At 42.7% G+C, this 12681-nt stretch overlaps 1 protein-coding gene across 4 annotated transcripts in view; it reads right to left on the bottom strand.

Moving 5' to 3' along the window:
• The window catches only part of LOC142660280 (sperm-specific sodium:proton exchanger-like), a 216709-nt gene that overhangs the window by 65953 nt on the left and 138075 nt on the right, over window positions 1-12681 (bottom strand). For all 4 annotated transcript variants that reach the window (XM_075836867.1, XM_075836868.1, XM_075836871.1 and 1 more), the window contains exon 19: window positions 12056-12244. In XM_075836867.1, the coding sequence (XP_075692982.1) occupies window positions 12056-12244 (189 nt within the window). The remainder of the gene's footprint in view (window positions 1-12055; window positions 12245-12681) is intronic.

Below are 12681 nucleotides of genomic sequence, written 5' to 3'. Positions count from 1 at the left end.
TACCATAATCATCAACATTACAAGAAAAAAAATGCTGGAAATAATTCACTCTGTGTGTAATGAATCAATATAATATATAATATATGACACTATTTCAATTGAATTACTGAAATCAATTAACTTTTGATGATATTCTAATTCATTGAGAAGGACTAGTATATATACTGAGCTTTGTTCTGGTGTTGTATATATGTACTGAACTTTATTCTGGTGCTGTATATATGTACTGAGCTTTGTTCTGGTGTTGTATTTATGTACTGAGCTTGGTTCTGGTGTTGTATATATGTACTGAGCTTTGGTCTGGTGCGGTCTATATGTACTGAGCTTGGTTCTGATGCTGTATATATGTACTGAGCTTGGTTTTGGTGCTGTATATATGTATTGAACTTGGTTCTGGTGTTGTATTTAGGTACCAAGCTTTGTTCTGGTGTTGTATATATGTACTGAGCTTGGTTCTGGGGCTGTATATATGTACTAATCTTGGTTCTGGTGCTGTACTTATGTACTGAGCTTTGTTCTGGTGCTGTATTTATGTATTGAGCTTGGTTCTGGTGTTGTATTTATGTACTGAGCATGGTTCTGGTGCTGTATATTTGTACTGAGCTTGGTTCTGGCTCTGTATATATGTACTGAGCTTTGTTCTGGTGCTGTATGTATGTACTGAGCTTGCTCCTGGCATCGGATCTGTGCATTAGCCAGGAGAGTTGTTGCGGCTTACTGCGCACGCTACACTTTCCTCCACCCTTCTCATGTGCACGGCCTAACTAAATGGGCTGAGCACGCTTAGGATATTGAATGCGTGCATATAGTCCTATACGTAATGGGTGAGTTTAATATAATGTGTGGGTAGGTCTGTACGCTTATGTAATTATATACATAGTGTGGCAATCCACACTAAAGCATTCTGGACAGGGAATTTCTTTATTTAGAGTCCACTTTAATGTATGGGGTATTTGGAATATCGTAATTGTTTTATTTTATTATTAGAATCATTGTCAATGGCGCGATACACCATAAAACACTGTGACCCAAACCCCCCCTTCCACGGCGCGTATGTCTTTGTCCGAAAAACAGGGAACCTGTTGTTAAAAATTTTAATCCCACCCCTGGTCGCGACCCACAGTTTGTAATGTATTGTATTGTGCAGTTTGTGGTGGAGAGAAGAGGGGGGCTGTAATTTAAAGGCCCCCCTCTCCTCTCTCCACTGCAAACACAGACAGCACAATACAGTACATTACGGGACCCCTCTGCAGCTCACCTGGAGTCTTCCAGGATCCCCCACAACGACTCTTCCATGCTGGCTGGAACACCCTTCACGTGACGTCACGGTCACATGGTACACTGAGTGTACGATGTGTCCGTAATGTCTAAGGAGCCTGGCCCATAACAAGGAAGTGCCGGCGCCACGGCACAGAAAATGTATTAAATCATTAGCGCTCCGTGTGGCAACTGCGACCGCTGCGACCCTTATAGCTACGACACTGCATTCATGTATTACTATACTTAGCTGGCCGCACAGCTTAGTGTTGAAATACATGAAATAATGGTATTGAACTGTTTGAGGGTGCACGGTATTGAAACATTGTTGAAGTTTCGATACATCGTGCAAACCTATTCTGATTAGTTGCTATGTTTAACACCTCCATTTTTTGTAGCGAGTCGTTTTTCAACTGACATTTATTATGTTTTCTTTTCATCTGTTATTTGAGCCAATAATTTTTTAAGCCATGTAAAAAAAAAGCAATAATGGAGTTACAAGTCATTATAATTGCTATGAACGTACACAGTACAAGGGCCAGCGCGCGCACATGAAAATATGTTCTAATTAGCCCTAATCACCCTGGACTACTGAAAGGGCCCTTGTTTGTATTCCTCTATTAGTCTTGCAAATGGTCCCTTAGTCATGTCCTGATGACCCTTCACCAAAGAGAGACCACAGTGGGCGAGTACACCATTCAGTTCCGTACCATGGCGGCAGAGCTGTCCTGGAACAACGAAACCTTGGGGGCTACATTCTGGCAGGGTTTATCCTCCGATATCAAAGGTGAACTTGTCGCTCGAGATCTGCCTTCTACCCTAGATGACCTCATTCTTCTAGCCACCCGGATTGACATGAGGATTCAGGAACATTCCAGCAACCCCTGCTGTCCTCATCAGTGGTTCCACCTGAGGAGCTTATACAAGTAGACCATCTCAAGCTAACTGTCCAAGAGAAACAACACAGACGCACTTCCGGACTCTGTATGTATTGTAGCCTCGGAGGCCATTTTGTGCATCTGTGCCCCCAAAAGCCAAAAATATTCCAGCAGCCAGGATTGGTTGGAGAGACAACTCTAGGTGGAAAAGTACTAAATAATAAATTGTCCATTCCCTTGACCATAGCGTCCGGTAAGAAGACTCACCAGGTCTCTGCCTACCTGGACTCCAGTTGCCAACGCTTCCCTTGGAGACACTCCTGGCGGTTGCCTCGGTGAATGGACTTCCTCTGCCCGACCCCATCATGTCTGAGACCAAGCCACTGAGCTCCAAGAGGGAGCCCTTCATACCGAGCAGATTACTTTCCTCATCTTGACCAAAGCCGTGAATCCGGTGGTCTGGGTCTGCCTTGGCTCTGGCTTCATGCCCCGGTTCTGGACTGGAATTCTGGAGAAGTTCTCCAATGGGGCTCCAAATGTCTACACCACTGCCTGTTACAGATTAAGCCTGTCCTGCCTCCTATGTCTCAGTTATTGACAGGATTACCCACTCATTTTGCACAGTTTGCGGATGTCTTTTGCAAGAAGGAGGCCGAGATGCTTCCCCCACACTGTGCGTATGACTGCCCGATTGAACTGGCTCCTAATGCTTCACCGCCCCGTGGATGGGTATACCCCCTCTCCTTGCCAGAGACTCAGTCCATGTCGGCCGATATCAAGAAAAATCTGGCGAGGGGTTTTATATGAAAATCCTCCTCCTCGGCCGGTGCCGGGTTCTTCTTTGTAAATAAAAAATACGGATCTCTTCGACCCTGCATTGACTACTGTGGTCTCAACCAGATCCCGGTCAAAAACAAATACCCTTTGCCACTGATTTCGGAACTATTTAATCACATATGAGGAGCCAAGATCTTCTCTAAACTAGACTTGCGTGGGGCCTACAACTTAATCCGAATCCGTCAAGGTGATGAGTGGAAGACGGAATTTAACAACCGGGACGGGTACTACGAATACCTGGTGATGCTATTCGGCCTGTGTAATGCTCCTGCGGTGTTCCAAGAATTCGTGAATTATATCTTCTGAGATCTCCTCTATGCCTGTGTTGTGGTCTATCACAATGACATTTTGATTTTCTCCCCATATCCAATGACACATTGGAGGCATGTCGTTCAAGTCCTGCTGCAATTCTCTGCCCATCCTGGGCTACATCATCTCAGATCAGAGTCTCAATATGAATCCTGAGAAAGTAAAGTCCATTCTGGAGTGGCCACGTCCTCAGGGCTTGCGGTCCATACAGCATTTTTTGGGATTCGCTAACTTCTACCGCCAATTTATCCCAAACTTCTCTTCACTGACGGCCCCCATCTCTACCCTTACCAAGAAAGGTATGAACACCAATGTGTGAACCCCAGAGGCAGAATCAGCATTCAATAGCCTCAAGAGTGCCTTCACTTCAGCCTAAATCCTCCATCATCCTGACGTGTCTCTGAAGTTCTCATTATCAGTGGACGCTTCTTCTGTTGGTGCAGGTGCACTTCTGTTCCAGAGAAGCCTCAAAGGAAAAGCAGTAGTATGTTGCTATTACTCGAGACTGTTCTCCTTCACAGAGCGCAATTACTCTATTGGGAATCAGGAGTTGCTGGCCCTGGAGGAGTGGAGAAATCTGCTAGAGAGCACAGCTAACCCCATCCTGATATTCACCAACCAGTCTGGCTAATCTCTTCATTCAGCAGATCTATTGTTTACATGGGTTGCCCTTTTACATCGTGTCTGAGCAATCTGTAAATTCCTGGATGTGAAATTGGACTTTTCCTCAGCCTAGCATCCCCAGTCCAATGGACAAGTAGAGAGGATTAACCAGATCATGGGGAATTATCTTTGTCATTTCATTTCCATTCAGCTTGATGACTGGGTACAGCTTTTTCCATGGACTGAGTTCTCATACAACAATCACACAAGTGAGTCCACCACTTCCACACCATTCTACATTGTGTACGGTCAACATCCAAGAATCCCTCTTCCTGTTTCAGCTACATCTCAGGTACCCGCAGCTGACTCTGCATTTGGGGACTTTTTACAAATCTGGCAACAGACCCGGTCCTCTATACTGCTGGCAGTCGGTCGCATGAAACGAAAAGCGGATACTAGAAGAACAGAGCCACCTCAGTATGTTCCGGGTACCAAAGTTTGGCTGTCCTCAGGGAATATCTGTCTTAAGGTGCCTTCGTACAAATTTTCTCCCAGGTTCCTCTGACCTTTTGAGATCCTGCAACAGATTAACCCTGTCTCCTATAGGCTTCGGCTGCCTTCTACCCTCAAAATCCCCAACTCCTTTCATGTGTCCCTCTTGAAGCCTGGGGTCCTGAACCGCTAGACTTAAACTCCTAGCCCTGTAGTTGCTCTCGGCGGTTCTTCCAATGTGTTCGCGGTAAAGGAGATCCTGGACTTCAAGAGGGTACGAGGATGGAATTTTTATTTGTTGGATTGGAAGACTTTATATTGACTTGGTACACTGTTATTTGTGTTTCAATAATTTTTCTTGAAGGTTTTCAAGAAAAGACAAACTGTACATCAAACATTGCAATTGACAGTCAGGGGCATTCCCCATAAATCGAATCACAACAGAAAAGTATATTACAAAAATTGTGAAATGTCTAAAAAGGAAAAAAATAATAAGGAAGGAATAAAAGGGAGGGAGGGAAAGAGGGAAAAAGGGGGGAAAGACAGGAAAATGAGGGTTAAATGTCTTCCAGGCAAAATGAACCTAAGAGATCATCCCAAGGTATCTGAGCCATGGATGCTAAACTTGAAGTAAGAGCTCCTTTTTATCTGAGACCATACAGTGTATACGGTCATTGACCCTAATCCAAATCAGTCTAGTCTTAACCAGATGAAGAGGAGTCACAGGGCTTTTCCAGGATGTAGCTATACATATATTTTGGCTGCCAGGAAAAGAAAGGATACAAATTTATGAGAGGCTTTAGACAGTCCAGGGACAGTCTCATTGAGTAATGCCTGTGATGGGGACAATTTCAAGTTAATCTGAGTTATAGAATATAGCATATTAAAGATTTGACGCCAAAACCGGCGTACCTTCGGGCAACCCGACCATATATACAGAGAACGAAGACAAGGTAGTAGGGAACATCTTAGCCAGTCCAGAGGGAAATAGATACCATCATAAGAATACTTGGCTTCGACCAGCGAAGCGTTAATATAACTTTTCACAGTACGTTCTGCCATTTCCTGCAATTTCCTAACAGTAAAGGATGTGCCTAAGTTCCTCTCCCCCTTAGACATATATGACAGCCTGTCTGACGGAGAAACCAAAAATTTGTAAATATTAGACAATATATGATGACCACTAGAATTATTCAAACATAAATTCTCAAATACTGAACTATTCTGCAGAACCGAAGGTTTAAATGAGGACATAAAATGGTGAATCTTGTGAAAACGAAAAATCTTAGAGTCAGCCATGTGGTGGATGGACTGGTAAATATGACAGGGTTTTATGCCTAGTCTATCACAACCTAAACCCTCGGATACTTTAGCAGCATATAGAGTACTTTGTGGGATTCTACATCATTTATGACCCCAAATGAAGGACAATATAAGCCTTTGAAGGTCTTTTAAATAGGGGGCAGGGGCATCTATTGGTAAAGTGCCATTTTAACAGCTGCTATTTTACCGAACCAGGAAAGAGACATAGAAGCCCAGTGCAACAGGTCTGCTTTAAATTTTTGTTTATCATGGTTGACTTTTAATACTGAGATTTGGGAAAATTGGTCTAAGACATGATAGAGATTCGGGAGGGAAAACAAAACCAGTAAGATGTCTTCCGCATAAAGTGCACACTTATGTGTCTGGTCCCTTAACTCAAACCCTTTTATATCGTTATTCATCCTGATCAGGTGGGCCAGGGACTCAATTGCCAAGACAAAAATAATAGGGGATAGAGGGCACCCCTGTCTCGTTCCCTCATAACCTGGGCAGATGGAGCCGAATGTAGACTTCTCAAAAGGGTAAGAAAGGTATCTCCAAACCCCAACGCTTCAGGACAAAAAATAAGTAGTCCCAGGTCAGAGAATCAAAAGCCTTATGCAAATCCAGTGACAGGTATAGTGCTCCCATCTTCTATCCCAGGGTGAACGAACAAGGGATATAAGATCAATGTCTGATCAGCCGCTTGTCTGTTTGGTACGAAACCCACCTGATCAGGGCGAATGTATTATTCTAGAAAGGCATTGAGTCTCGTGGCCAAGATTTTAGTGAGTATCTTCATGTCAACATTAATTAGTGATATTGGCCTATAGTTTTGACAAGAAGAGGGGTCTTTACCTGGCTTTGGGATCACGGAAATGTACGCCCTGAGAGCTTCAGGTCCAGGAGGACTACCATCCCTTAAAGCGTTAAATAGGAGGACCAGGTGAGGGGTCAAAACATCTGCAAATTTTTTATATTAGAGATTAGAGAACCCATCTGGTCCTGGGGATTTAGCTGGTTTGAGGGATTTAATCGCAGCCAGAACTCCCTGAGTCGATATAAGGGCCTCCATATTATCTCTGTGGGGGTCTGATAATACAGGCAAGGAGATATCCTTAAATAATGTATCAGCTTTCACTTCATCTAGCTGGGGAGGGGATTTATACAGTGAGGAATAGAATGAAAATAAACTATTGAGAACTTCTTTAGAGTGCTGCGTGAGATTACCATTCGATAGCCTTAGTTTAGGTACCATAAAATTACGAGACAATGGAGCAAGTTTCCGAGCTAATAGGGTGCCGGGTTTGTCACTTTGGGCGAAAAATCGGTATTGTGCCAATCGGATGTGACGTTCTGCTATGTTTGTAAGGCAAAAATTAAGCTCAGTATCGGCATCCTCAATTTTAGACCGCAATTTAAGGTTAGTGTCCGCCTTCAGTTGTCTGACTAAAGTAAGTCGCTTCCTTATCTTTAAGAGTTTGGTCTCTAGTTGTTTTTAGACGTGAGGCAATCTGAATAAGTTTTCTTCTAAGGGTAGCTTTGTGGGCCTCCCAATTAATTGCCAGGGAAATGTCAGTCGCACAGTTAAATTGGAAATACTGTTCCAGTTCCGTTGTAATTTCTTGGAATATTTGAGGGTTTGTCAGGAGGGATTCAAACGCCATGATCTAGACCTAGGTTTAAGCCAGAAGCAATCCACTGTAAACAACACCAAGCCATGATCTGACCACAAAATGGGATGTATTTTGGCATGAAGTAGACTATTTAAGAGCTGAGATGGAAGGAATACATGGTCTATACGAGAGTAAAACGAATGGGCATGAGAATAAAAGGTATAATCCCTGGTGGAGAGATTGGCAGATCTCCAAACATCAACAAAATCATGGGAGTGTAAGAGTTTGGTTAATTGCAACCCCTGTTTAGGGGGGGGTGAAGGGAGGAGGGACCTGTAATGTTTTTGTTAAGGAGGTGATCCAATGCTACATTAGAATCCCCGCCCAATGACCTAAATGTTCACAAAGAGCACAATATCGAAGACACTCGACCATCATAAGAAGGGGACAGGAAAGAAGGGAAGAGAAGAAGAAGTAAAAGAGAAAGGACAATAAACATATGTTATTTTGGTACATATAGCAAGATGGAAAGTAACATCCAAACAGGGCCACAAGGGATGTTGAGAGCACACCACCCCAAGAACAATACAATATCAGTGGGGTCTCTCAAGATCCCAAGGAGGGCATGCCATCACCCAACGGAAGGGTCAGCTCTCACTAGCACAGCCCCTATCTAGCTGAAAGACAACAGAAAAAAATACCACAAGAATAAAGGCAAAAGCAATGTGAAAGCAAACGTTAACAGTAAGTATCAAAGGGAACCAGTATGTGAAGAATGTTCCAGTCGCAGGATTCTATGAGGGTGAGGAGTGCATCCAGATGACATCAAGGATTTGCAAGTTAAGGTATTAGAAGCTGAGGGTCCAAAGCGGCTGAAGACGTGCTGTAGAAGAGGAGGAAGTAGGTGGCACTGACTTCCTCACCGTGAGCATGTCATCTTTCGAAAGAAGACCCAAGTGTTCCATAATGGCTTCTCCTACTCGGAGAGAAGCAAAGCTGTGTGACTGATTGCAATAGAAAAATGTAAGACGAAATGGGAAGGCCCATCGATATCTGATCTCGTGACGAATCAGGACTTGGAGGAGAGGTTTTAATGAACGACGCCTCTGGATTGTACGAGGAGCCAAATCAGCAAAGATCTGAATGTCGCAGCTACGCAGTCGTAAATGTTCTGACAAGACAAACAACGGTAGTGTGCATGAGCCCTTAGTTTATCTACCAATATTTGGTATACCCTAAAGATAAACGCCGGTACCCAGAGGTGTAGCTAGGGGTTTAGCACAGGGGGGAAACACATCTGAGTGGGCCCCAACCAAGTGGGCCCACCACACAGTATAATACCCTTATAGCTGCCCTACACAGTCTAATGCCGCTTTAGTGCCTTCCCACACAGAATAATGTCCCATAGCTGCCCTCCATGCAGTATAATGCCCCTATAGATGTCCCCACACAGTAATATGCCCCTATAGCTGTCCCACACCGTACAATGCCTCTATAGTGCCTTCCACACAGTATAATGACCTTTTAGTGGCCCCCACACAGTATAATACCCTTATAGCTGCCCGACACAGTATAATGCCACTCTAGATGTACCAACACAGTATAATTTCCTATAGTTGTCCCCTCATAGTATAATGCCCCTATAGTTCCTCCCACATAGTATAATGCCCCATAGCTGCCCACATACAGTATAACACCCATAGGAGTCCACATACAGTATACTGCCCCCATAGCTACCCCTACACAATATCATGCCCCCATAGTGCCTCCCACACAGTATAATGCCCATATAGCTACCCGGCTCACAGTATAATGTTCCATAGCTGTCACATACAGTATAATGCCCCATAGCTGCCCACATGCAGTATAATGGCCCCATAGCTGCCCCATGCAGTATAATGCCCTCATAACTACCCCATACAGTATAATGCCACCATAGCTGCCCCATACAGTATAATGGCCCCAGGGAAGAGGGACTCCTCTGGCAGCAGCGTATTTACTAACATACAAAAGGATTGAGCATGTTGAAATTCTATTGTCAATGGGGGAAAGTCGGGAAGCCGCCATACACATTAGATAGTTGTCCGTTTCCACTGAATTCGATGTATTCATCTAAAATACATCGAATGTGTATGGCCAGCTTTGGAGCCTGCAGGAGCCAGAAGCAGCAGCCAGCGCTGCAACTTGGTGAGTCACTGTGCTTTATATAGGCAGGAGCTTTAGTGCAATTAATATTTCCATGTTGCTACCCAGGGGCATAACTATAATTTATAGGTCCCCAAAGCCCTCCCGCCACTTTGCGTGGATCTCCCCTTGTGATGAGGAGGCTGGGTTCCAGATTCCTTGGCTATTTTGCCCCAGAAATTCCTGATGAATGCAAATCGTGATGGTACAACTGATTCTGATCCCACTCTGCATTTGCCCCAGATGCTTATTGCATACACTTGAAGCCTGCTGCGTAATCATGCCTGGACTAGTGGATTCCATATGGGTCTCCTTCATATACATCACTCCACTTCTGGAGAACTCCCTATTCAAACCTTTTCATGTCTTATTTCTATGTAAATTCATATTCATACTTTTTTATGTTCTTGTTTATACCGTTTGGAACCTGTTCTTGCTTTATTTGAAAATATTTAAACCTTTAAATTTGAAAAAATAAATTAGAATTATACATTGTTTATAAAAAATAAAAAAAAGTTTTGAATAAGTTCAGCTTTATACTAGGACCAACGACCCCGGGCGTCCTAAACTAATAGTTAGTCACTGTGTCCTAGGTCAGTATCTATGTATGGTAAATAAAGAAGTGTAAGGGAAACATCTTCCCTACATGGTTACAACATATTTCTCAGGTTAGGGGATTATTGTATTATTTAAGGAAACAGATCCTCTATAAGTGAGAAAACTAGCCCGTCAACTAATCCCTTGTAAATGTTTACAATTATACTTTTGATATCAGTTTAAAGGTGCACTAGATGACAGTTTGTCTAAACTTGCTGATTTCAGTGTGACTGGTTAACAATCTTGTCCTTCCCCTGATGGCTGATTTTTGAGGAAGAGAAAGAGCGAGCATGTTGGATTTCAACATGCCTGTTATTTTGTTCTTTGATCTGGCAGTGGCTAGTTACACAGTAACATTATTTGTAAGGCTTAAAAAAGAGTACATTCAGTTCTGCCCATTATATTGCAAAGTTGAGTCAGAGGAAGGAAAAAGCCCCCATGAGGCAAAACCCAATTTTCCTCATCTGAGGGAAAAAGATTCTTCCCGACTACAAACGTGGCAATCAGAAGAAATTCCTGTATCAAAAACACATCTCTAGAAAACGAGTAACCATAACTTGTAATATTGTTACACTTAAGGCTATGTTCCCATCTGCGTTGTGCAGTTCCGTTGTTCTGCACCATCAGAGGAGCAGAACAATGGAATAATGGAACCAACAGTCCCATTGCACAATGGACACTGCCAGTAACCGACGGATCCCATTGACTTTAATGGGTTCCGTCGGCTCTCCGTCGAGTGTCCATGATTTTACCAAACACAATAGCATGCTGCGCTATTCTCCCCGGTAAACCCTGCCGGATCTGCAACGGAGGCCCCTAACACAGCCTCCAACGCAGATGTGAACAGAGCCCTGGAAAGGCATCAAGGAAAATTTTAAACTCTTTCAGTGAATTCACCATAACAACTTTCTCTGGCGGAGAGTTCCATAGTCTCACTGCCTTTACAGTAAAAAAAAAAAATCCCCTTCTATGTTTGTGTAGAAAACTTATTTTCTCTAGATGTAGAGGATGCCCACTGGTTATAGTTACAGTCCTGAGCATAAATAGATTATGAAATAGATTTCTGTATTGTCCTTTGATGCATTTATACATAGTTATTAGGTCACCCTCATTGTTCCTCCCACACAGTATAATGTCCCCCACACAGTATATTGCTCCCATAGTGCCTCCCCACACTGTATAATGTCCCTCATAGTGCCCCCACACACAACATAATGCACCCATGGCGCTTTCCCACACAGTATAATGTTTTCTAAAAAATAATAAAATAAATACTCATATAGCCCCATTCCCACGACAAATGTAGGTGATGTCTTTGCAGGTCTCATCCTGTCTGTGCTGTGTGTGGCTCAGTGCAGGCAGGCGCGATGACGCGACTGCATCGCGACTGTCTTCGCCCAGCCGCTCACTGCAAGCATCACAGGGTGAGTGGTGGAGCAGGGAGCTGACAGCTTCCTGCTCCACAGTTGCATTCAACTGTATCTGCATCCTAAGGATGCAGATACAGTTGAAACCAGGACATCCACCGACCTCCAGGGACAGCGGGACATTGCCCAGAATCTGGGACTATCATGCTGGATTCTAAATGGTTGGACAGCATGAATACTATACTATGTATTGCCTCCAATAATCTCCCTGTAGGGGGAATCTAAATGAGAGGTGCATTGCTAGCTTGGCTCACGGCCATGAAAACTAACTGGGAATTGGTCTGTATGCAAGCTAACTTATACAATAAAAACTTACTATTATAATTCCTATCACAATAATAATGAGCTTGTCAATTATTTCCATTATAAAATATAATGGAATTATATTTTATATATTTTATTTATAAATATATAAATATATTTTATATGTTAATACCATATTTACAAAACAGACAGAAATTTAGTTCAGGCATGATTTGACTTTGAATGAATTGGATAACACTGGTAATTGACAGTGCCAGAAAATTGTCCTAAATATCAATATTTCCGTTACCTGATGGCATGTTTTTGGAATGACACAGGGGGCATAATATGGCACAAGTTGCTGACAATCTCCTATGCAGCCATAGACCAGAACAACATCCTCCATAGTGCCATCATAGATGTCAAATTTGCTGTTTAATTCAATGTCCTGCACGTAGGATTCAGCCAGTGATGTGCTTATCTTCTTAAATGTCCAACTCTAAACATTAACATTGTAATTAATTAATATTGAGGTTCTATCTATCTATATCTATCTATATCTATCTATCTATCTATCTATCTATCTATCTATCTATCTATCTATCTATCTATCTATCTATCTATCTATCTATCTATCTATCTATCTATCTATCTATCTATCTATCGAGCCACACAGTGAAACACTTTGCTAATAGAAAAAACAAAAACCCTGTAGTCTCCAGGAAATGTTTATCCTTAAAGGCTATGTACACCTTTGAAAGGGATTTTATTTTATTTTTATTAAAAGGGTCAATCAGTGTCAATGTATACTTAGTTTTTATTAAAAATGTGTTTTACTTTTTGAGATACAGCTGCTCCATTCTCCATACAAAGCAGCTGTATCGTTTGCTAAGACCTGAAACTGTCAGTCCTGCGATCCTGACGGGTTCGGTGTCA

The sequence above is a fragment of the Rhinoderma darwinii genome, chromosome 9 (assembly GCF_050947455.1).
Source record: "Rhinoderma darwinii isolate aRhiDar2 chromosome 9, aRhiDar2.hap1, whole genome shotgun sequence".
Classification (NCBI taxonomy): Eukaryota; Metazoa; Chordata; class Amphibia; order Anura; family Rhinodermatidae; genus Rhinoderma; species Rhinoderma darwinii.
Note: the sequence above shows the minus strand (reverse complement) of the source record. Positions and strands in the feature narration are given on the sequence as shown.